The sequence below is a fragment of the Lynx rufus genome, unplaced genomic scaffold (assembly GCF_022079265.1).
Source record: "Lynx rufus isolate CCGP_SWC_20201006 ecotype Redwood Valley unplaced genomic scaffold, mLynRuf1.p SCAF_2, whole genome shotgun sequence".
NCBI lineage: Eukaryota > Metazoa > Chordata > Mammalia > Carnivora > Felidae > Lynx > Lynx rufus.
Window position 1 is genome coordinate 141,872,166 of NW_025814834.1, and position 25,676 is coordinate 141,897,841.

The 25,676-nt window shown below is 45.4% G+C and overlaps 1 protein-coding gene across 5 annotated transcripts in view; it reads right to left on the reverse strand.

The window, feature by feature from the left end:
• Window positions 1–25,676, reverse strand: part of SLC44A3 (solute carrier family 44 member 3) — a 96,465-nt gene that overhangs the window by 42,411 nt on the left and 28,378 nt on the right. For all 5 annotated transcript variants that reach the window (XM_047085284.1, XM_047085283.1, XM_047085282.1 and 2 more), the window contains 5 exons: window positions 22,572–22,732; window positions 20,580–20,669; window positions 19,236–19,360; window positions 14,258–14,444; window positions 2,917–3,082 (listed from right to left, as the gene is read on the reverse strand). In XM_047085284.1, coding sequence (XP_046941240.1) covers window positions 2,917–3,082; window positions 14,258–14,444; window positions 19,236–19,360; window positions 20,580–20,669; window positions 22,572–22,732 — 729 coding nt within the window. The remainder of the gene's footprint in view (window positions 1–2,916; window positions 3,083–14,257; window positions 14,445–19,235; window positions 19,361–20,579; window positions 20,670–22,571; window positions 22,733–25,676) is intronic.

Sequence of the window (25,676 nt, forward strand, 5' to 3'; positions counted from 1 at the left end):
ATGCTTAACTGACTGAGCTACCCAGTCACCCCATAGATGTTTTTTATACCTGCTGCATAGCTGCCCTTCTGGGATTTCCCTGTTCTTTTTTTTTATGGTGTTGAAGCCCATTTCCTGAAACTCATGTTTTCCTCTCTGGTTTACTTGTCCATTTCAGAGCAGAACACCCTTTCTAAAAAAGGATATGGGGAGTGAAGTCTTTTGGGATGTTGCAGTCCTGAACATGACTTTATTCTCTTTTACCCTTGACTGACAGTATGAATAGGCATAGAATTCTAGATTGGGAAATAATCTCTCCTTGTTTGCTCCATTGTATTCCTGGTTCAGAGTTGCTGTTGAACATCAGACCCCATTCTAGTTCTTGATCCTTTGCCTGTGATCTAGTCTTCCCTTTAGAAACTTCTGGGATCTTCCCCTTTACTCATGTCCTCCAGCTCTGGGAAATTTTCTTTGATAATTTCCTCCCTTCTTTTTCCTTTGTTCTCTATTTCTGGAATTCTTATTAGTCAGATACTGGGTATCCAAAATGTTTCCTCTAACTTTATTTATTTTCCTTTATTTTCCATTTGCTTTGTCCTTTTGCTGTACCTTCTGGAAAAATTATTTAATTTTATATTTTAATCCTTGAATAGAAAAATTGCACTTTTGCAATCATATTGTTAATTACTAAGAGGTATTTCATTCCTTTTTTTGGTACTTATTTTATGGATGCAGTATTTCTTTGTTCTTTCTGAGAATATTATAGTTCATTTTTTTTTGCAGTTTTTTTTTCTGCTGCCTGCTCTGTCTCCATTTTCCCTAATTCCCTCTGTTTGTTTTGTTCATTTCAAACTTTTTCATTCACTAGAGGCTTTCTGTGAATGTTTAATAATCGCTGGCTACCAATCCATATTTAAGACTGAGGCCCTAAAGAGAGAATTGGAAGCTCTGTATGAGGGGTGACAGTTGCCTGGTGAGTTTCACTGTCTGGTTCAGTCAGGGAATCATTTCACTGAGGGTCTCCTCCCCCTGCCCCAACCAGGTTACCAGTAGGTCCTTACTTTGGGTTGGTAATTTCTCCAAAGAATCCTCTACTCTCTTGTGGGGGTGGGGGTGGAGGTGAGGGCAGGATATCAACCTGCTCTCAACATCCTAGGAGCTGAGCCATGGAATGCGTGTTGGTGGTGGCAGTGGGGGGAGGGGGTCCTCACTATTCTTCACCAGGGCCCCCCTTTCACTTATCCCCCCTTCTTTCAGTACACAGCCTCGCCCCCAACCTCAGCTGTGCCAGATGCCCCCAAGTCCAGACCCTTTCTGCTTTACCTCTCCGGAGAACAAAGCTCCTGTCTTCTGCTGGTTTGGGGAAAGGGCCCTGGAGCCTAACTACTCTTTAGGAAGACCTGTAGCTAACCTTCAGAAATACATTTCACACTTGAATTCCAGCTTTTTGACTGGAATTTTTGTGACTCAAGTCCGCCTGTATCTTAATTTCACCTCCTCACCCCAGAGACAGGCCTTTTTAGGTTTATGCAGTCTGCTCAGCCGCTACCCATCCATCCTCTCTCCAGCTTTCGTCATTTGGTTGATGTTTCCTCTCTCTGTCATTTCCTACTGTCCTGGTGTGTTCATGCCTCCTCTTTCATTCTTTCGGGTTTGGTGGGGAGGGGAGCGGGAGGAGGAGGAGGGGTTAGGAGACACAGATATATGCTTCACTGGAAGTATAAAGCAAAACCCTCATCGAAAATGATTTGGCTTTGTGCTTCTAAGATAACACAAAATCACTGCTATCAGACAGATGTAAGTTACCTGCTGGCCAATGTGGTTAAAATAATCTTTGCTCCTGTACTCAGGAGCAAGCAGCACATGCCACCCACCCCCAGGGGCGCAGAGGTTCTCAAGGCCAAGGGCTACAGCCCCTGTGTGCGTCCCACAGAGTCTGTAGGGACGAAGACTCCCAAACAGCACCCTCGTATTAAAACCCACGGGGTTCCTTACTGTCGGGAGGTAATTGCTCACTGGGATGAATCATCCCTGGTTGACTTTCTTACCCCCATGAATACTCATGCTTATCTGCTCATTTGGTCTGAAAGATTAGAGGAGGATCAGCCCTATTGGGAGTAAACTTCCTGTTCTCAGTCCAACCCTGTCATTGTCCTGGCCTGCTCCGCTTGCCTGTGGTTTTATCTTTGCCCCATGGAGAGTCACACACACAAATTTTTTTTTTGGGGGGGGTGGGGAGTCCTCAGTTATTTTGATGAGGTAATGGGGTGAAAACATTTAAATAAGTGTCACGGTGAACAAAGAAGTCATTAACTCACTAGTATTTAACTATATGAACATGAACTGTATTTTAGAGTTGTATACAATTTCCTTAGGATTAAAAATTATTTTCTGGGGTCCCCTGACCCCGGTTTGAGTCCCGTGCTGGGCTTTCTTCTGTCAGCGCAGAGTCCACTTTAGATCCTCTGTCTCCCTCTCTCTTTGCCCCTGCCCTGCACATGCGCCCTCTCTTTCTCTCAAAAATAAATAAACATTAAAACAGTTTTCCAAGAAGACATTCTCATTTACATAGGATAAAATAATGCTCGCAGAACTTACTGACATGTGTTCCAAATAGACCAGTAATTTTTTTTAAGTTTGAAGACAATGAGAATGAATATTTACCGAAGTCAACCTTTCCTTTCAGCTGTCTTTCAATTCTAAGTAGTTTGGTTATGCCCCTGCTTTCCTTCCTTCTGAATTTTCTAGCTCAAGGCAAGAGAGCTTGGAAATGTAACAAATTTAAGGTATACTACTTCTTTTCACTACCAAATAGGCATCCTGCTCCAATTTTTACCTTAGTTTTTTGCCAACTGCTTTTAAGACTCCAAAATATCTTTTTTGACACCCAACATGAAGCACATAGACAAATCAATAGGAGCCACACGCTAGACCTACCTGTTGAAATAGCAAGTAACAAGTGCGCCGGCTACAGTCATTTGCTGGCACGCAAGGATGAATTCGCTAGTCCAGATGAGGCCAATCAAATGGTACCACCACATATACCGAATGCCTAAAATAGGCTTATATTCCACTTGGCCACCTTCAATAACCTGTGCAGCTCCTAAAGTTTAAAACACAAACATGCTTTACACCAATGTTTTCCTAAGCACGGAAGATGATTCAACAGGCCACACTTCCTCATGGCTGGCTGTTGGCGTTATGTGAAACACAGATGCCAAAGTCAAGTTTGAAGCATCTGCCATAATTGAAGGTCTTCATAGCACAAACTAAAAAATGAGAACACACTTTTAACTTAGGAATAATATCCATAACAATATTTATAATGACTGAGGGGTGGGCGATTTGTGAGACACTTGACCTGTACGCAATGGTCATTTCACTTTGTAGATATGAAAACTGAGGTCTGGAAGAATCAAGAAACTTTCAGAAAGTCTCACTGCTCATGATTAGTGGAAGGAGCACATAAGCCCAGACACATTTGACTCTAAAACCCATGGTTTTTCTACCACACCACTTTGTGACACAAATAAAGCTTGTTAAATTGGTGAAATCATACAAAGCCATTAGGACTATATTCTAGACCCCTGCTCCACCAAAAACATAGAGTTCCTAAAAGAGACAAGGTCTTCATTTTTCCAAGGGATTCACTTCAGGTTTCATTTCAAGGACTAACTCTTCTAACACATTTATAGTATCTATTGGAGGGGCGCCTGGGTGGCTCAGTTAAGTGTCTGACTTTGGCTCAGGTCATGACCTCACAGTTCATGACTTCGAGTCTTGCGTCAGGCTCTATGTTGACAGCTCAGAGCCTGGAGCCTGCTGGGAATTCTGTGTCTCCCTCTCTCTCTGTTCCTCTCCCGCTCGCAGTCTCTTTCTCTCAAAAATAAATAAAGATTAAAAAAATAAAATATCTATTGGGTTTCAGTGTTAAACTTCTAGGTTCATATCTTGCCTTTATCCTTTCCTGGTTAGACTGGGGCAAGCTATTTAGTCTCCTTTGGGAGACTAAACTTCCTGCTGGTAGTTTAAATGAGATTACATGGTAAATGCTGAAGATAGGGCCTGGTCCATGGAAATTTCACTTTGTGAGTGGTCATGATTTTATTAAATTTCAGGAACTCAATACTGTATTAAATCAAGACCAGCATGGTAACCCCAACAATGCCCTGCCATTCCCATGGCTATACCCTGCTTTATTTGCCCTCATCTAAAGAAGCCCCTGAATTATACCCTGGAATTAGCCCTGCAATTCAATTCAGTTCAGTTTGGATTTAGTAAATCCAAATCCCAGCTCAGTGGCTATGCTTGATTTCTAGATGTTCTCCATTATGTATTTAAAATAAACTACTGTTCAGTAAGAGATAGGCACTTCAGTCTTTGGCAAAACCAACAACTTGGACAACATTTAAAGATAGTTTCAGATTTTCCTTCTTAGGTATAAATCGATTTTAGGTTCATAATTCACGTGTCTGTAGACATTCACAATAGGGTCTCTGCAAAGGAAGTGGGAGAAGATAACCATGCTGTAGCGCAATGTGATTCCACAGACGAAGGCTGGCCTTAGTTCCTTAGGCTCTGTGTTCTGCTGAACAAGAGTCACATTGTGAAAAAACAGTGGGGCAGCTTGATTTACAGAGAAGTTAATATTTGATTGAGCGCTAGGCTCTTTCTGCCTTAGAGGCAATTTCTGTTTCAGGTACAGCACTGATAAGTGTTTATGCTTTTCCAAAATAAGTGTGCCTCAGGAAAGCATTCCCAATGCTAAAGGAAGCAACCCCTCACCACTAACACACGGGCTTAGGTAGGTCAGGTCGATGGAGACTTGGAGAATCGCTCCAAAGAATATCAGAAGTGAGCAAGGTCAACCAACAAGCACACTGTATTTCCTGGGGATAGACTGTGGTTTCACAAGAACATGCCGACAGCGTGTCCCGTGGTTTGGGGGTGAACATTTCCATAGAATAGGAGGGATGCTTTCTTTGACAGATGAAAGGTAAATACAGAGGCCCGGGAGGCTAATGGGGGACGGTCTCTTCTTGGCTGCCTTGTGCCATCAAGAGCACAGTCATATATATTCCAGCTCGGCACACTGAGGGGCAAGAGTGAGTGGCTAAAGTCAAGGTTCACATAAGCCTTCAAATCCATGGCAGTCACCAAAGAAGCAGGATCTAGAAATTCTGGTCATTGCTGTCTTTAAATATCTTTGTCTAAACCATCTTCTGTTTGTTCCTCTGGTTCATTTATACCAGGCTGTTTACTTTCCTTTAGGGCAGGGTTTCTCAACTTCTCAACATGCCAACTGACATTTCAGACCAGATAATTCTTTGTTGGGGGGGGGGGGAGGGGGTGGGCTGCCTGTGCACTGTAGGATATTTAGCATTATCCCTGGCCTCTACCCACTACGTGCCAGGAGCAACCTCCCTCCCCTCCTCTAGTTACAACAACCCAAAATGTCTCCAGACACTGCCAAATGCCACCTGGGGGATAAACCTGTTACTCAAGAAGCACAGTTTCAGGCAAACATTTTCTGAAGAATGAGGTGCTGTGGCTCCAGGGTGAAAGCCTAGCAACTAGTGGTTACAGCCTGTGGGTGGGGCAGGTGTGTTTATGCGCACAAGACTGCCCTCTCCTGGATGACAGTGTCAGTGCAGGCAAGAGCCCCTCATCAAAGGAGGAGCGGCTTTGTGGATAAGGACTGTTAACAACACAGTCACTACAACATGTAGCTAACACAGGCTAATGGGCACTGGACTTCAGATAGATCCCAAGATATTGTGGATCTCAAGAATAAAGGTGCAAAGGGTACTGAAATGGGAGAGGACTTGGTTCCAGTCTCGGCTGTGACACTTGTGATAAGCAACCTGGGCCCCTGTTCCCTCATTGTAAAGATAAAAAGGGTGGACAAGATGAACCCTGAGGCAGTGGTTATAGGCTTAGGCTTGAGTCACACAGGCTGAGATTTATATCTATCTCCGCACCACCCCTAATGACTGACCACGCTCAGGCAGAGGGGACCTTGTAACATCTGTCTCATCACGTGCAATCTGAAGACATTTATACCTACTCCTCATGTCCTTGGTGACCCTGTCCTGTCTTATGGCTCCGAGTGCCATGCATGCAGCTACTCTGAGGATTAAATGGGTAAGACACTTGAACAAATGAGTTCAAGACAGGTTAGCTGTAACTGAAATACAGGTAGACAGAATTCCAGTTCTGGACTTAACGTATATTTATTAAGTATCTACTATACGTTGGAATTATGCTAGACATCAGCAATTAAGGTGGGGGATGTGAAAGAAGCTAACAAGAAATCAGAAAGAAGATACCATCTGAGGGACTCTCAGGAACTCACATGCTGCTTTATTGGTCTATTCACCTCTCCTTCTTCTGGACTGTTCCTAATTTCGCCTTCAACCTCTAAGGGTTTTCCCCCCCATTGTCACATTCTCTCAATGATCTCACCTCTGGTTTCTCTGAGAAAATTGAAGCAATCAGAAAACCTCTGCCAGTACCTACCCCTGACATCTACCTGCCATCAGCATGAGCCCATTACCTGACCCCTACTTAATATGATAAATTGTCAGTGACCCTAAGGCTAACCCCTCCTCTGGATCTCCCTTCTCACCTACTGATGATAGCTATTCGGCAATATTCCCCTCTTTTTTCTTTCATCCAAGTATTCCTCTCAACCGAATCATTTTTAACCACTTCTCATCTTTAACAAAACCTACTCTTGACTCTCCTCCAGCTTCCTTGCCATCTGTCTATTCCTCTTAATTTTTTAAAAATAGTTTAGTTATTTATTTTAAAATAATCTCTACACCCAATGTGGGGCTCAAACTCACAACCCCGAGATCACAAGTCACATGCTCTTCTGACTGAGCCAGCCAGGCACTCCTCTGCTCCTCTTTATGGCCCAATTCCTCAAGACTGCCTCTACTTACTCTTTTCAATTCTTTTCTCCCTCTTTCTCTTAAACCCACTGCAATCATGATCCACTCCCTCAAGCGGTTTTGTTTCACCTCTACGTTGCTAAATTCAGTGGATAGTCTTTGGGTCTTATCCCACTTGGTAGCAGCATTTGACACACTGGACGCCACTCACATATCCCTGAAGCCCCAGCCAGCCTCATTTCTGTATTCCTCCTCAGCTCCAGGACCTCTCAACCACTGAAGATTCCCAGAGTATAGTCCTTAAATTTCCACTCTTCTCTCTCTGCACTCATTCTATTCTCATGGTTTTAAATACCATTTATATGCTCCCAAATTTCCAAGTGAGATCTCTAACTGGGACCTCTCCAGAAACTTCAGACTCAACCAGTGAACTGCCCACTTGACATCTCCATCTGGCTGCCGAAGAGACATCTCAGTTAACACAATCAAAACCAATATGATCTCCCCTGAAATGCTCCACTCAGAGTCTTGCCCCAGCTCAGCTGATGGCAGTCCCATCCTCCAGCTGCTCACTGCCATCTACAAATCTCTTTCCTTCACATCCCTCCACAAATAAATCGGGAAATCCTTCAGAATAGACACAGAATCCAATACGTCACACCACGGCCATTATGCTCCTCCCTAGACGGCTACCTGTAAAACGTCAGTCAAATCATGTAAATATTCTACCTAAAACTGTAATGGCTTCCCATCTCAGATTGGAACCAGAGCTCCTATAAAGGCTACAAGCCCAGAGGATTTGACTCCATGCCCTCTCTGACCCCCTTCTGACTCCACTCCAGTGGAAGGACTGCCTGCTGTGCCCCCAGTACCCATGCCTCTTGCTGTTCCCTTTGCCAAGAACACGGTCCCTTCCCTCATACAGCCTCATGGCTCTGCCCCTACCGCCTTCAAATCTTTGTTCACATATCCCCTTCTCAATGAGGCCCTCCCCCACTCACCACATTTAAAATTTCACTGCCCCTTGGGGCACCTGGGTGGCTCAGCCACTTGAGCATCCGACTTCAGCTCAGGTCATGATCTCACGGTTTGTGGGTTCAAGCCCCGCATTGGGCTCTGTGCTGACAGCTCAGGGCCTAGAGCCTGCTTCGGATTCCATGTCTCCCTCTCTCTCTGCTCCTCCCCTGCTCGCACTCTGTCTCTCTCTCTCTCAAAAATAAATAAAGATTAAAAAAAATTGTTTTTTAAAACTGCACCTCCCCTTAAGCATTTCTCATTCTTCCCCTCTGCTTTAATTTTCCCCATACCACTTATCAACTTTTAATGTATTGTGAATTCACTTACATATTTTATTTAATGCCTGTCCCCCTATCCTCCTCTAGCTACAAAACTAGAAGGAAAGCTGTACCTTTAGCTTCTATAACAGGGTCTGATACAGTAAATATTCAATAAATATTTATTGAACAAACAACTGAATCAAACTTCCTCAGCATAGCATATGTATATCTCAATGTATCCTATATATCCCTAATATATCCTACTATAGAGATCTGAGACAATTTTCTGGACATCATCCATATAACCTGGAGGAAATTCATCATGAAGCTAACCATAAATCTAGAAACTATAAGCAAGCTTTAAAGCATTTTGAAAGACTAAGGTGACATTCATGATCATATACATGGCAATTTCTCAAGGAAGGCAGTCCAGATGGTTGGGATAATTTCCCAAAGGAAGCAGGCCCAACTTGAAAGGGCTCGACTTTCTAGTACATTCTATGTACTGGCCTCTTCCAGCAAATTGGCTCAAGCGTCCTAGTGACATCCCTCCTGCCCGTGTCTCCCACTAGCTCAGCTTCTACTCTGACAGCATGAAGATTAGGGGGAAAGAGAAGAAAATCTCGATGTAGAACCTATGTGTATATCTCATTTCACACAGCACTGATGCAAATCCACTCACTGATTCAGGACACATTTACTGGACTCATTTAGGGGCTGTATGCTGAATAAAGAGACACAGAAAGAAAAAGACACGGCCCCTGCCCTCAGGATGTCCATTCCCTAGTTGGATGGTAACAAGTCATTAACTTGCGTTATTGTTCTTCATAGGACTTCTCACCGTCTGACATATATTTACTTATTTATTCCCTCTTTCCCCACTCACTAGTGCCTCTGCCTCATTCACGGCTGTACCTCCAGTTCCCAGGCCTGCAACAGTACGCATGCAATGAATATCTGCTGAAAGAACGAAGAATATTAAAAAATGCAAGGAAAATGAAGAGGCACTATTAAGTATGCCTGGGGAATTCATAGATTTTCTAAGAAATATAATACTCAAAGCAATTCTTGGAGAATGACTAGCTTTCTAAGCCGTTTCGGGTAGAAAGGGGCAAATTGGGAAGAGGAGATGTTTCCAGATGAAGGTCACAGCAGGGGCAAAGGCACGAAGATGTTCATGGAGACTGTTTTCCTTTGCACTTTCCCAAAGGGGCTATAAACTTCCAAAAAGCAGGAGCTACTTCAAATCTCTCTTGTGCAAGTTCCCTCCACCTGTTCCTAGGACAGGTGGGGGCTGCTAGGAGGTTTTTGTGAACTAATGTCAATCATTTTCTAGATCTCTCATCACTTAAAAAAGAAGACAATTGTCTTTTAAACTGTGCTCTCAAATATGCCAGGCAGAGCGGAGAGTAAAGCTGAAGCTAGTTCCAGGTACTCTTTAGTTAATAGTAATTCCCAATATAAGGAACATATATGGTCCTTTATTTGCAAAGCAAAGTTCTGGCCCCATCTTGGCCTCCTCACATCCCTGTAAAGCATCCGGGGAAAGCATCATTTTTCTATTGCAAAACTGGGGAAAGGGAAGCACAGAGGATTAACGCCCAAGGAAGCCCAGAGCCAGCTAGATCCTGGGTCCCTTGATGGGACACCCTTTGTCCAACCCTACTACCTCCTTTCCAAGCACGGCCCTTTGCCTGTCCCAAGCATGCCAAATCCATCCCTGTGATCACCTAACTGCAGCACGTAGGGGGAGAAAGTGCCGGCCCAAGATGGGCCTCTTCCACGATTGACCCTGGGGCTTCCAGACCACCTTAATGACAACGGCGCATAATGAGACCACGTGGGCTCCTTCCAACCTGCCACCTGCACCTGCTGGGTTCCCAAGGTTATTACAGTTTTCACTTTCTTCCACTGGATTTTAGCAGTCGTTGTCACATTGTCGGTAGCAGACAAGTCCCGATGGGCTAATAAATGTCATTGCTGGAGGGCCTTGATGTGCTCTGCTGAAACAATCCCCAAACAAGCCAGAATTTGTCAACTAGCTCAGAGGCTGACTTATAGTCACTGGAGAAATTGCTCATCTGGACAAAAACAACCCAAGTTCACTCTTTCTGTATTTTTTTTATTTTCTACACATTAAAATATTAGTTTCTTCAACCATCTGACACGACATTACCCACTGTGGACACCGCCACAGCACTGAAGAACTGGAGGATCCTGTAACTGCCTGAAGGGACGTGAAGTGAGACCGTCAGGTGCTGCGTAGCCATCTCTGACCACCCACATCACCTGGCTTCTTTTCACAAGCTCTGAGGGCAGCCCCCAGCCTCCCACAAGCGTGGCCGGGGCATCTCCCAGAGGTCAAAATGACATGAGGCAAAGAAATGACCCGCCTACACCCAGAGTGGTGGCTTGGCACCGAGTGAAAAGGCCTTTGAGAACAAAGGAGTTCTGTGCACCTGGTTCAGCCCACAGGTGAGTGGAAAGGAGAGTCAGGTGACCTGAGGGGACAGCAGTCTGTTTGTGTTTTGTTTTTTTTTTTTTTACGATGCCCGAGCCCATCGCGGAGGGAAGGCTACAGCTCTGTGTGATCCCTTCTCTCCTGTAAAGGGAAGATCAGTTAGCTCACCGGCCTAGGTCAGGCCCCGGGGACCCAGCTTTTCCTGCCCTTCTGCTCCTCACCCTCTTGCCTGGTTTCCTCCTTCCGCTGACAGGGAATGGCCACACTTCAGCACACGGCCCCTGAGGCGCTCCCTTCGGCCCCATGGAATCACCTTCCTGGCTCCCTGCCTCTCCTGTTCTCAGTCCTGGGGCAGAGGCTACTTCATGCCCCCTAAGTCCTGGGCCCAACTTGGGCCTAACGGGGAGCTGAAGGGGCACCACGCTGGCAACTCACTCCCAAGGCAGCCCTGGGCTTGTTCCCTTTCAGCTTCACCCCAATCCCAGGACTGGCTCTCTCCTTGTCCTCTCCTGGTGCTTGCCTGGGACCCCTGTCGAATCCCCTCTGGCTTCTTTCTGCATTTTCTGATCTGGCAATTTCTAGCCCATCCTCTGAGAAGTCCTCCCTGACTCCCAAAGTGGGTTAGAGCCCCGTTCCGCTGCTCTTGGAGCTTCCCCAAATTTTTCCTAGTGTGACATTCATCGATTTTCACCATGAGCGCATGTCTAATTGTCACTGTGTCCTACTCAACTCTAAGTGCTGTGAGGAGAGACCACCATTCCTCCCTAGGGCCTTGCCCAGGGCCTCAGCCCCGAGACGCTCCCCTAACCCTTACGAATTAAAGCACGAACAAATGAACGTGCCCCACCCCAAAGCACTGTGGGATAACATGGGGACAATTTCCTTCAGCCATGCTCACAGCCGACAAGGAAGGGTGGGGTGGGCGGCTGTGCCCTAGAGGCTGGAGGAGGAATGAAGTTCCTTCCCTGGTCATGAGCCATATTTCCCACGACCTCACCCTTTCTCTGGTGATTCTTTAGGGCAGGAGTTCACGTACTACAGTCCAACACCCAGTGTGCCACCCCCTGTCACCCCCTGCCACCCTTCCCTTCCAGCCCAAATTGGCTTTGACCTCTGGCCCTGCCATGTTGTCCTGTAACCACAGACCCCAAACACACCATTATGGGCACAGGCCACATCCGCCAGCCAGCTGCTGTGGTCACAATACTGCTTTGACTTGACAGAAAACTGAGGAGGCCCATTCTGTGTCCCAGCAGCCATGGGAAATGTGAGATGGTGGAGAGAGCACGGGTCCCTTCCTAGGGCTCAGGAGCCAGAGAGAGCCTCCCACTTCCTAGCTGCGTGACCTTCCTCAATTCCCTTACCCATAACTGGAGCAGAACAGTGCGTACGACAAAGGGGGACTGCACTGCTTAACACAGAGGACATAAGAAAGGTCTTAATCCCGAGCCAGGAATTTGGGCCCTTTCCAACAAATGCTTGTTTTCTGCACGTACCAAGGCCACTGCCCGCCTTTCTGACCAGGACTGAGACGACCTCATGTGGGCAAACTGGAATTGTTCAGTGTTGCCCTCAGCTGAGACTTCCAATTGCCCCACAACATTTGTTCTTCCCTCTTCGTTGGCAACAGAACTTCTAATTTTTGCACTGCGCATGGCTGCCCCCAATGACACCACATCTCCCGTCCCTCCCCTGCAGGTCGGTGTTGCCCGGTAACTAGGATGTGGCCAAGGGGGTGGAAGTGAGGGCCTGACTTCGGGAATTGGGGGGCGGGGGCAGAGGGCATGTTCACCTTCCTCTCCGCCACCTTCCTAAGGGCTGGAATGACATGGTTGGAGCCTGAGTGTCTGCTTCAGCTACTAGATGGAAGCCAGTGGTAGAGGATGTCAGCCACAAGGTGCTGAAATGAAATGGAAGAAGGATAGTGCCCAGGTTCTTGACCTCTACAGGACCATGCTAGCACGGTGCCTCCTCCTTGCGAACTTCATTTATGTGAGAGAGAAATTACCTTATATCTTATTTAATTCACTGCTTTTTTTAGTCTTTTGTTACTCCCAAACTCATCCTGATTGATTACAGTCATGTATCTGGTTAACCAAGGATTCTTCATGGATAATTATTCTGAGTTCACTGCAGGTCTTCAGAAAGCTTCTAGAGAGCAACAGAAGAGATTGCTCCTAAGCGCATCTGAGCCTGGAAGTGTGGGCTGTGTCTCCCAAGGAGCCTGCTGACAATCTCGAAGCCATCTCCAATGAGCCTTCTACTCCACAGGACAGAGAGGAGACCCCAATTTCCTAAGAATCTACGACACAGCAGTTCTCACATATTTGACCAGAGCTGACAGGGGACCAAATAAACTTGATAAAACGGTAAGGAGTTACATTAGCCTTATTGATTTGACATCTGCTGTGGCTCTTATCTGTCTGGTGACAGTCCCAGAAAGCAACTTACTCTTTCGTACTCCCATCATAGTGTGGATGTGGGCCTTATCCAAATCAAACACGGGAGTCAGAGACGATCCAGAACAGGGCCGCTCGACATGTGCCTGCGAGCCTAGCTGCGTGTCCTCACAGTTTGTTACTAGCCCACAGCGAGATGCGGAGCTTGAGCCAGAACACAGACCTACTGCTTGACTAAGCCCATCGTTTCCTTCTGGCGACTTCTTTTCCCCCACAGCAAGACTTTCTCCATGAGGGAGTGATATATATTCTGAAAAAGCTCCTTACCGCATTTCAGACAGTACTTTACATAGCATTTCTTTGCTCTGTTATGGGGCTTCAAAAATATATAGTTTGCCCTACCTCAAACCAAATGAATCAGCATCTCTGAGGACAGGGCCCAGGCAACTGTATTTTAATAAAGCACCTTAGCTGACTCTGAGGAATGCCCGTGGTGGAAAACCATCGTACAGATATAACAGGAAGGTGGAGGATTCAGTATTGTCTTCTCAGGACCTAAGCAATGTGAACGTCCATCTGCACTTGTTTTAAACTTACGCTGGCTCTGCTGAGCACGCCAGACTCTTAACACGGCCTTTCCTGGGCCCTTCTTGACTGCCCGAATTGAGAGGAGTTGGCAGATTACCTTGGACAAAATTTAAATCCAGAGACATTTGATAGTATTGTTTCCATAAACTTTTTTTTTTTTTTTTACTGTTTATTTTTTTGAGAGAGAAAAGTGTAAGCTGGGGAGAGGCAGAGACAGAGAGAGGGACAGAGGGTCCAAAGCGGGCTCTGCACGGACAGGCTAACAGTAGTGAGCCCGATGGGGGACTTGAACCCACAAACCGAGAGATCATGACCTGAGCTAAAATCAGATGCTCAACCGACCGAGCCACCCGGGTGCCCTGCTAATACTCTTTCTAGAGGCTTTTGTTCATGTTGTAGTTTTTTCAAAAGCTCTTTTAGTCCTTACTGAATTTGCTCTCTCGAGAAACACACTCAGCTTCTTTAAAGCCAGTATAAAAAAGGAAAAGGATTTTCCTGCCCCCCCCCCCCCACGACAGAGCCCCTGGCACCATCACTGCTGTCATCAGACACCTCCAGTTCCACCGGAGGCTTGGTCCCTACAAAACAGGTCAATGGTTCCAAAATGGCAGGGTCTTCCATGCACAACTCAGAGGCGATGGAACCCTCTACCCTTACCTGCAGTTCCCAGGCTCAGCAGCACGGCCACCCAGAGGACCCAGAAGAAAATGAGGATGGCAAAAGTCCATAGTGGTTGGAACAGCAGGAATGGAGAGTTGCTGATGGCTTTATTTATGACTTGGAAAAGTTCGACTGTCAATTTTATTCTCTTTCTGAAGACAAAAATCAAGCTGAGCAGAACTGCCTGGAGAATAAGGGGTTAGAGCAAATCACTCAAAATAATAAGAGAAAGGCTTAAAGCAAACCTTAATATTTTACTGACGTGTCAGCCAACAGCTCCTTTAAGATAGCTACTCATACTTTCATTATAATTAAACAGAAAAATATTCACATCCTAAGTGGGCATCTATTATGTGTTGGCCCCTGTGCTAGATCCTGCAGCTGTAACCATGAACGAGACACAGTCTCTGTCAGAGAACAAGAGAAAATGCAAAGAAAGTCCTCTAGGGTCAGAGAACTGTCTTCTATCTCTCACCTCCTCCCCACAATACGCAAGATACTCAGAGAATGCTCGAAGACTGCAAAAGGCAAGGAATGTAAGTGTGAGGGAAAGGACAGTGGTTATGTCTCAAAGCAATCTTCTGTGCCTTCTTCTCTGCTGGTTTTGGCCTCCCTCCATATAAATTTCTTTTTTTTTTTTTTATTTTTTTTTCAACGTTTATTTATTTTTGGGACAGAGAGAGACAGAGCATGAACGGGGGAGGGGCAGAGAGAGAGGGAGACACAGAATCGGAAACAGGCTCCAGGCTCCGAGCCATCAGCCCAGAGCCCGACGCGGGGCTCGAACTCACGGACCGCGAGATCGTGATCTGGCTTAAGTCGGACGCTTAACAGACTGCTCCACCCAGGCGCCCCCTCCATATAAATTTCTTACTAAAGAAAGAAATCACCCTTTACCCCCACATCCCAGCCCAGTCATTGCCATCTCCTCATGCTCTTCACACACAAGCATCGGCACTGACTAGTCTCCACCTGCCACCCATACTCCCGCAACCTAACCTAGAGCACAGCATGTGAATCTCTGCCCATTCCTCTTTTCTTAAAACGGTCTCCTCTCTTGACCTCTGTGATTGTTCTTTCTTCTGGCTCTCCTCCTACCTCTTGTTGTATCTACAGTCTTTGGACTCCTTTTCCTTTGTGGTCTTAGCGTCCTTCCTAGAGGCTGATAACCTTCAAAGAAGAACCTCCAGCCTCACCTCTCTCTAGGTGCTAGATGAGTAAACACATCAGTTACCGGCCAGGCCGTGGACGTCATACAGTGTCTCGAATTCATCCCATCCTGAACCAAGTTCATTATCTTCATAGAAGAATCTTCTCCTTCTTCTATATTTCCTATTCCAATGGCCCTAATTTTTCTGGCCTCTCCAAGAGTAAGGATGGTTCCCCTCTTGTGTGCTTCCATATTATCCCAAACTTAGGAATTGTAGCACTCCGAATTTATATGGCAAATGTTTACTCATCTGACTTTCTCATTAGATTAAGCTCGCTGAGAGCAGAGCCGTCCCTTACTGTCAAGAACTGGCCCAGTGCAGGGCACAATCCCCATCTCCTGCATTCAGTTTCCTGACAGATATCTTAGTCTAACCTCCCCTCTCTTCCCAAGTTTATCAATTATCTCAGGTCTTATCAATTATCTGCACCCAAATAGCCACCTCCTTAGCCTCTGTCTTTAATTCCACTGGTCCCCAACCCCTACCCCTTTCCCTCCTCTAACCCACAGCTAAAGGGGTCTTTGTAAAGAGTAGAATCAATGATGTCACCTCCCAGCTCAAAATCCCTCCATGGTTCCCCTGAGCTTCTGGATAAAGATCAAAGTCATTATCACTACAGATAAGGAACTTCCTGGCATGGCCCCTCCTGCATCTGCCTCTCAGCCTTCTGCCAAAGGAACCTCCACAGCTCCCTCTTGTGTTCATGACCAGATACCCTTTCTCCTTTAGCCTTAGATACCCTTTCTCCCCCAGCTGGGCTGGGGCATTCCTGGCCCAAAGGATCTTACAATCCAGTGGAAGAAAGTTGAAGGAAGGTGGGATAAAATGGGAGCAGAGCCTCCCGACCCAGTCATGGGTGTCTGGAGGAACTGGGGAAGATGTCCGGACCCCTGTAAGTGGTAAAGGCTAAGCAGGAATTTCCAACTCTGCATTCTCGATGCCTACCACAATCAACAAAAAAGAGGAACCTTTTTTGTTTCACTTAAAATTTTCATGAAGCAAAATGATATGATCTTTAGGCAAATAAACTTGGCTTCTAGCTCCTGAGTGGAAAGCTAACATATGTATATTTAAATACATGTGTGTTTTACAAGTTATATATATATGCATAAAATACTCCTCTCACACTCTAAGTACACTGCAAGGATGCTCACTAGAAGCGTAGAGTCAACTCTCAGCAGGGATCAGCATTACCCACCGGGGATGGTGCCGGGGGTGTGGGCCAGGCTGGGCTGAGCAGCAGGGCTGACTTACCATGGGGGCCACGTCCTGGCTTCACTCATCTGGGCTCTAAGCTGCAGGGAGCTGCCCTTCAGCCTGTGCTCCTAGGCTGATGCCCTGAGGTGTGCATTTAAGGCCATTTACCCTCTTTTCTCCATTGCTGCTAGCACTTATAATAAAACTATTTAAATAATATTCATAGGCAGCCCCCATCTTCCCTGAACCATGTTTTCTAGTTGATTTGTGAGGCAGCTTCTGGGAACTCAGGAGACAGGAACATATCCCAGCCAAGTGTCCTGGTAGCAGACAAGGATCTCCCTGGGAAATCTTCACTAGATGAGACTTTCAGGGTCTCTGTTGGGGTCCAACATACAGGTCAGGGAAGAAGTGAGATGGGGCTCCCACGTGAGCAAGAAGGATGAGGGCTGAAGGAGGTGACCTTTCTCCTGATTCTATTCCCCTCTTGCTAATGTTGTTTCCCTCTTTTGCTTCTCTGGAAAAGTGGGGTAAGAAAGGTGGAGTGAGGGAGAAGGGGAGCAGCTGCTAACTCCTCTTTCCTCTTGGATACCAGCACTGAGGACAGGGAGTGGTACCTGACTAGGGGACACAGTATGATGTTCTCTCCCTGACCTCTTTCCCTCATCTTGTGCAGGGGTCTGTGGGAGCCAAGCTGGGCTGGCGGGGGGAGGAGCAGGTGGAAAGTGGTTTTCTCTTGCCCCATAGCCAGCCCAGCTTCCTAGCCCTGGGTCCCCTGTCAGGGAGCATGAGGGGTGGCTCTCTGTGGGAATGCTGAGTTTCCATGGCAGATGCTCCCCAGGGAGGAGGGAAGTCCGTGGCCCTAGGGGAATCTTGTAGGAATATTCCCATTCAACAGATGAGGAGAGCCAAGCCTAAGGCCAAGACATTTCTGTGAGGTCACACAGTGGGTAGTGGGCCATGGGCTGGGATGTCCGCCTCAGACCGCAAAGGCTGGAATCTTTCCCTGTGCGCCAGGTCATGACATTGCTTGCTCTGTAATTTATCTAGTCATGGGGCAGGTGCTATCTGTGTATTGTATCTTGCTAGCTCTGTTGCCTAGTGCATGGCCCAGTGTATGACAGGGACTCAAGTACACAGCAATCAACAATCTAGGGCTCTTGTGAGGACATGCCCACCCAGCAGCCAGCACGTGGTGGGAACTCAGTAAGTAGCTGTGATAGGTGTGCCAAAGCGTATGAGCTGTGGTTCGCTTCTACCCTCTATACCATCCCCTGAACAGTCCTCACAGACACAGGTGCAAACAGCCTTTCTTCCTTCACAGCCTCACCTCTCACCAACCTTAGTGAAGAGAACTTCCCCTGACTTTGGTGTCTGGTGGCCATTAATGGTTCAGTGTGTGGAGACAAAGGAAGCCCTGGGGAGGGCTAAGGGAGAAGGTACACTCTCCCCCCCCAGCTTGGAGCCCTGCTCCCCACCCCCTCCTCCATGCCCAACAGCTCGGCACCGGCTGGGTTACAGGGGGTTCCTTTTTTCTCCAGCCTCCTTTTCAGGCCCTGGAGCAGTTATGGGCTTGGTCCCTGCCTGAGGCAGGACAAATCAGAAGCTTTACTTAATCACACACTTGCCTCCTGAGATACAGTTTATGTGAAGAACACAAACCTGAAACCTCACTAGAAATGAGAAAATGTGAAGACCACCAAATAGGGGAACTGAAGGATCTCCTCAGGAGAGAAGTGAGTTGTGAGAGAGTCTGCGTTTGCTGGAAGAATTAAAGGGCTTGTGGAAAACCTAGCTGTGGCTCATCCACAAAACAGTTAGCAAGCAAGGCACAAGCAAGGATGGCCGTGGTTGCCTAAAATCAACTCCACGGTCCCTCCAGGGCCTTGTGATTCTAGCCCATTTAGTGCCACCTGGGGAGTGACCTCAACGGTTTGCAACAGCCAACCTCTCTCCCGCAACAACCAGTATCTGCTGCCTCCATAACTCCGCGTGTGCCTGTTTTCATCTAGGGAGCTCACAGAGGTGGCGGCAGGTTCTCTGAAAACCAAAATAACCCAGTGGCCAGCAGGTCTGGAAATAAAGGACTCTCTGTGTTCAAGGGCAGTGGGAGCTGTCACACCCTGGAGGGAGCAGAGCATCCATTGGCTGGAACGGGGAGTCTGCTCACAAACAGGAAAGAGGAACTGTCGTAAGTCTGCCCCCCTCCAGGGTCCACCTTATAGCTGCTTGGGGGTAAAAATGGTTCTACTGTATTCAAGGAAAACGAATCAGCACAGGTAGGAAATTAACCTCTGAGAGATGGCAGAAATGACTTGGAAAGAAGGTAAGGCCTTCTTTTTTCCTGTTTTTTTGGAAGGTTTTGATTTATCCCTATGTAGGTATTGCAAATAAAAGAGAGAAAGTCCTAAACATGTATGTGTATTCACCATACTATTACGTAATGCATACTCTGAGATTAAAAAACAACAACAACAAAACCAAATTCTAGTTGTTTTTGGTTAAATTATTTGGATTTCAGAGTTCTAGTGAGCTACTTGACCTCCTGCTGGAAGGGCGTCTCTTACCGTGATTACTGTAGATACAAGAGCAAACCCCAGCAAACACTTCATATTTTCCCTTTCTGTGTCCAATTCTATGCTGAGGTCATGGGTATAGTCGTAATACAGCCACCATAAGACACCACAGACAACTAGAAGGCAAAACACCAGGGGAATTCAGCACATGCGCGTGGGATAACCGCCTCCCCCAACCCCCAGCACTGGGTGGCCTGGCTCCGGCAGTGGGTCCCACGGGCCTGGGGCTTGATGTGTAACAACCGACCCTCTGAAGGAGCTGGGCAGGGCCAGGGTGGCCTCCCCAAGGACTGCCCAGACCCTCAGTGGCTGCTTGTCCTTGGGAGGCACGGGAAGGTGATGCTAGAACACAGGTGCATCCTGTCAGCCCAGCCTAGAGACTGGGCATGGGCGTGAGCAGGGAGGAAAGTGCACGGACAGGACAGTGAGGGGAACAACATTAGAGTCCAAAGTCTAGACCTGCCCAGTGAGCTCCACTGGTGACAATTCCTGTGGGAACTGGGAGGTCGGCTTGGCGGTCACAAGACAGGGTAGACACTGATATTGCAACCGCTCTCTGTTTAAACACTACAACGCCACCTACAGCACCACCACAGGAAGGTCATGTTCGTCTTTACTTGTCCTAAGTGAGAAAGTGTCCATCACAAGCTGTGGTGCCTGTCCTCCAGCATGGCACGCTGTGCACCTGTGAGGCGTAGGGCTCTAAGTTGCTGAGGGCAGATTAAGGGGAATGAGACTCTATAGTCATATCGATTATTAAAAGTTAAAATATCCCATGCCAGTTGGTAAATAGCTGCTGCCTTGAACTTCCTGTGTGCCCCTACCTCTCAGACCTCCTTTCCTGACAACTCTTGGATGGACCCACATTCCAGCCACAAAAGGGGAACCAGCAGGTACAGGAGAGGCTCTTTGGGACCCTCCCCAGCTCAAGGCCTGAGTCTTTTTAGACTGGAGCCTTTGCATGACAACTGTGGGGACCCAAGATCAATGGTTGATGTAGAAGTTCAGAAGATATTCTTTAAAAGGCTTCCACAAGACTTGGAGTCGTCTGTTAATGGTATGGTCACCAGGACCACTCTGGATTGGCAGGCCTGACTAAGCAGCAGCCGAGTGCAGCAGAGACAACAGATTGGCATCAAATTTGCTAATATCTGCAACACAAACAACTCCCTTTGTCCTCTCTGGGCCCAAGTTTTCTCATATGTAAAATGACGGGGTTGGATGAGAGACTCTCTGAGCCCCATTTAGCTCAAAAGTGCCAACTTGTAAGTTCCGTACTTAATGGAAAGGCTTTGCATTTAATCAAAAAGAAATCAATCAAGTAGAAATACTTACACAGCAGTCCCGAAATAGTCAGTGCAATGAAAATGTGAACCAGAAGGGTGGTGATGAACCAGAAGGTGAACATCATGGCCAAAGACAAGGCTGAAAAATTAAGCAAAATATATAAACCCCAACAGCAACCAAGGTGTGAAGGTAATGATGGCAGGGCTTTAATGACTCCCAGAGGAGGGAGGACTGAGAATTTCCTTCAATCGCTAAATATCTTAAAGATCTACTAAAAAAAATAACAAGACATACACAGGGTACTGCCTAAAGCATATATAAGTTCAGTCTGCTACAGTAAGCCAGTTTCTGAAATCCTAGCAATTCTTCTTTTATTAATTTTTTTTTAAATCAGGTCTTATTCCCAAATACCCAAAATGTTTTTTTAAGTCCAAACAATAATAATAATAATAATAATAATAATAATAATAATAATGGTTTATTATTGACCACACTTAACTCTTTTCACTTCTTATTGGGCTTATATAAAGTTTTAACTTTAAATGTTCTCAGGAATTTTTATTAAATATGAAAAATTAATGCCTTTAGAAATGAAAAATTTAAGGTTCCAATTATATGGTAAGCTGTATATGTAAAAAAATCCGGATATTATTTTCCAGTATTTGGGGTTTTAAGCTTATGACCTTATGTTAAGTATTGCAGTGAGTTTATATATAATTTTACATTTTTCCTAAACAAGAGATCAGTATTACTTGGGGCCGCCTGGGTGGCTCAGTAGGTTAAACATCCAACTTTGGCTCAGGTCATGATCTCACAGTTTATGGGTTCGAGCCCCGTGTGGGGCTCTGTGCTGATAGCTCAGAGCCTGGAGGCTGCTTAGGATTCTGTGTCTCCCTCTCTCTCTCTCTGCCCCTTCCCCACTCATGCTCTGTCTCTCTCAAAAATAAACATTAAAAAAAAAAAAAGAAATCAGCGTTACTTACAGACACTTTGGTGTAGTGGTTAAGAATGTGGATTTGAGGATCAGATACATCTGGGTTGGGTCTCAGCTCTGCCACCTACTCTACTCACTGCCTGACTTTGGCCAAGTCACTTAACCTCTCTATGCCTCAGTTTCCCTTCCTACAAATGGTGACAGGATTCTGACAAGGCTTTAATGAGTAAAGTAAAGTAAGCACAATGCCTGGCACATCTGGGTCCTAAGAAGTCCGGAAGTTACATAATGGTGATGAGTTAAGTATTCCCAAGGATTCAGGAATTAGTAACATTTTGGTAAGGAAATTAGGGGAAATCTGATGAGTAAACTGGCAAAATCATGGCTGATCAAAGAATTCCTTTCAACAAAAAGGTTGGGAAGCAGCCACTGGAGAACGGGTAGATAGCAGGCCACTACACTACGACTGCCCACACAGCAGAATGTATCAACTTGTTCAAAGAGAAAGTCAACTCTTAAAGGGGCTCATCAAGTTGAAATGGGAAGTTAAAGGGTCAAGAGTGGGTAGCTGCTTCCAGAAATGCCCAGAAGAGGCATGTCACAGCTCAAGGCCTTGACCTGCCTATAACCCAAAGCAGGCGGTTGGCTACCTCAGGCCATTGCCTTCTGATGCTATTCAACACAGATACACACGCCTCCTTCTCTTGCTCCCATGCGGCCTTCTAATCTGGCTCACCTATGGGGAGAGGGCATTCTGGCCAGAAGACATGGCTTTCTGGTCCCCCTGACAGTTGTACTTTTCATGGCCAGTTAGCAAATTGGCAATATGCTTTACACATTCATCCTTATGCAGAGCTGAGGACCAGGTACCGGAACATGGCCACTGTGTTAAGACAACCCACACTCGGTGAGGCCTCTTGGCAGAGAGCCAGCTGGTGTCTCCCTAATTTTATTGTCCCCTCTCCCACTTGAACCTGAAACACTGAAAATCTTTATAAAGAAAACATGTGAACTTTTATCTTTAAGAGGCTAATTCTCATCGTACAACATACGCAAGTGCTAGAAACTTTGGCAGAGTCACTGAAAGAAAAGCAATTTAAAGTTACCTAATGCGAGGATACACAGACCAAGGATTGTGTCTCTTCCTGACATTATTCCACTTAGAATTTGATGGAGGGTGTCAACATCATTTATCAAAACAGATGCAAACAAGGAATAGCACTCGGGTGTTTGAGGGACACATCTGTTAAACAAGGGGAAAGACTTGCTAAAAAGAAAAGAAGAAACGGCAAAGATATTTAATTAGTTAACTTAAAAAAATGCTTATTTAAAAATTTCAACAACCAAGAAAGCATAAGATCTGCAGTAATAAAAAGAAGTTTAGCATCCTGTTTGCAGAATACACCTTGGAAAGCCAGGCAAGGGGCACCTGGGTGGCTCAGATGGTTAAGTGTCTGACTCTGGATTTCAACTCAGGGCATGATCTCAGGGTTCATACAATTGAGCCCCCCATCAGGCTCTGCACTGACAGCATGGAGCCTGCTTAGAATTCTATCTTCCCCTCCCCTGCTTGCTTTCTCTCTCTCCCTCAAAATAAATAAATAAACATAGAAAGAAAGAAAGAAAGAAAGAAAGAAAGAAAGAAAGAAAGAAAGAAAGAAAAGAAAAGAAAAGAAAAGAAAAATGAAAAGAAAGCAAGCTCTTTCTGTACGCTCTGCTACAGTAATTAGCTGATGCTCTGGGTGGGAATGATGATGGGGACCCAGAGAAACTGGAACGCTACACTTGGAGAGTGACATTTCTGATTCTCCTGTCTTGGCCCTTTTTGGATACAAACTACCAACTCCAACACAAGAATGGCATTTAAGGAACTGGTAGAGATAAGAGCTGGTTTAACTGGAAGTTGGGTCAATGAAACTACCATTCTGTCCTCTTTGAGAAGGTAGGTGCATAAGGCTTGAGAGGCTTGCTACAAACAGAGTGGATAGCGAGCGATGAATATATGAATAAAGCTGTGGCTGGTAACTGCCTTGGGTAGATGAAAAAGCTGATCTTTTTGGGGTCCCTTCCTGAAACGTAAAAATGCTCAGGGATATCCATTCTAATGACTTAAAAAATTTTTTAATGTTTATTTATTTTTGAGAGATAGAGACAGAGACAGAGACAGAGACAGAGAGAGAGAGAGAGAGAGACAAAGCAGGGGAGGGGCAGACAGAGAAGGAGACAAAGAATCCGAAACAGGCTCCAGGCTTCAAACTGTCAGCACAGAGTCCGACACGAGGCTTGAAGTCATGAACCAAGAGATCATGACCTGACCTGAAGTTGGACACTTACCGGACTGAGCCACCCAACAGTGAAAATAATCCCAACCCAAGAAGCATCAAATTATCAGACACATTGCTAAAAACCAAGCATTTTTTTGAAATGTGTGAAGATGAAACAAGGGAGAACCCAAATGTAAAAATATTGTATTATCATGAAGAAAAATGGCTTCTGAACTTTCAATGAACGCAACATAGAACATAAAAGAATCTCTCTCAGGAAGTCATAACATTACAGGAATAGTTCCTGACTCCCTGAATAGTGATTCAAGAGAAGAGTAAAACAACTAAGCAGTTTTTCCCTAGTTAAAAAATTTGAAGGTGTAATACAGTCACATGGCTCAAGTTCCAGAAGGTACAATAGAACGAATAAACTGTGAGAAATGGCTGTCTCTTCTCTTTAAGGAAAATTATTTCTTCACAGGCAACTGTTGTTTTGGTTTATCTAGTGTATCATCCTAATTTTATTCTCTCTCTCTTTTTTTTTTAAAGTAAACTGTACGCCCAATGTGGGGCTCAAACTCAAAACCCTGAGATCAAGAGCTGCATGCTCTGCTGGCGGAGCCAGCCAGGTGCCCCTCTATAAATTGTTCTAGAGACTTTTAAAAACATATGTGAGTATAACAGGAAATTTAAATGGAAGTCTATGTTCCACAGAGAGTATAAAAGGGTTGGGAGTTGGAGATCAGAAGAACGTTTTAGAAAATAAACTTATAATTTTGGAATAATTTTTGAGTTACAGAAAACTTGCAAAGATGCTACAGAGAGTTCCTGTGTATACCTCACCCACCTTCCCCTAACATCTTACATAACCACAGTACATTTGTGAAAATTCAGAAATTAGCATTGGTACTATACTATTAACCAAACTACAGTCTTTATTTGGATTTTACCATTTTCCACTAATGTCCTTTATTTTCTCTTCCAGGATCCAATCCAGGATGCCCCGTTGCATTTAGTTGTCATGTGTCCATCGGTCTATGACAGTTTCTTAGTCCTTCTTTGTTTCCCATGACCTTGACACTTTTGAAGATTCATGGTCAGGTATTTGGTAAATTGTCCCTCACACTGTACAATGTCCCTCATGTTTTCTCATAATTAGACTGCTGTTTTGGGGTTTGGGGGAAGAACACCATGGAGGTGAACTGCACTTTCCATAGAACCACACTGGGGAACATGAAGAACAACATGACATCACTGATGAAGTTAACCTTGATCACGTGGTTAAAGAGGCTGGTATCTGCTAGATTTCTCCATTGGCATGTTACTATTCTATATTCTACAGAATATATTCTATATTCTTTGGGAGTGAGTCACCAAGCCCAGCCCACTCTCAAGGGGAGGGAAGTTAAGCAGGACGTATCTACAAATATTATTCGGGATTCTTTTGTAAAGATTTATTCCTTTGTGCACTCCTCCCATTTATTTATTCAATCATTTATCAGTGGACTCATGGATATTTACTTTGCTCTTGAGGTTATAATCTAGTATGATCATTATTTATTCTGTTGCTCAAATCATTCCAGCTTTGGCCACTAGGAGGTCTTTCATGTTGGCCCTGGGTAATTTTGACACACCCTACCTTTTTTTGTTTCCTGGAGAACATTTTCACTTTCTGGCTCTGTAAGATTATGCCAAACTATTTTCCTTATCCAAGCCCTAAAATCAGGAATTTCTTGGAAATCATTTCCTTATGTAACCCCTAAAATCAGTCAATACCTTGGAAAATGGTATTTAGAAACCAATATCTGGGTAGTAGGTATGCTCATTGCTACTGGGGTGTCACTGATCCTGGGCCCTCTTATAATCAATCCTCATATATATTGTCAGAATTGCTAACTAGTACTCCTGTGACAAACAAACTTGCCAACTAGAGCATGGTGCTTATGT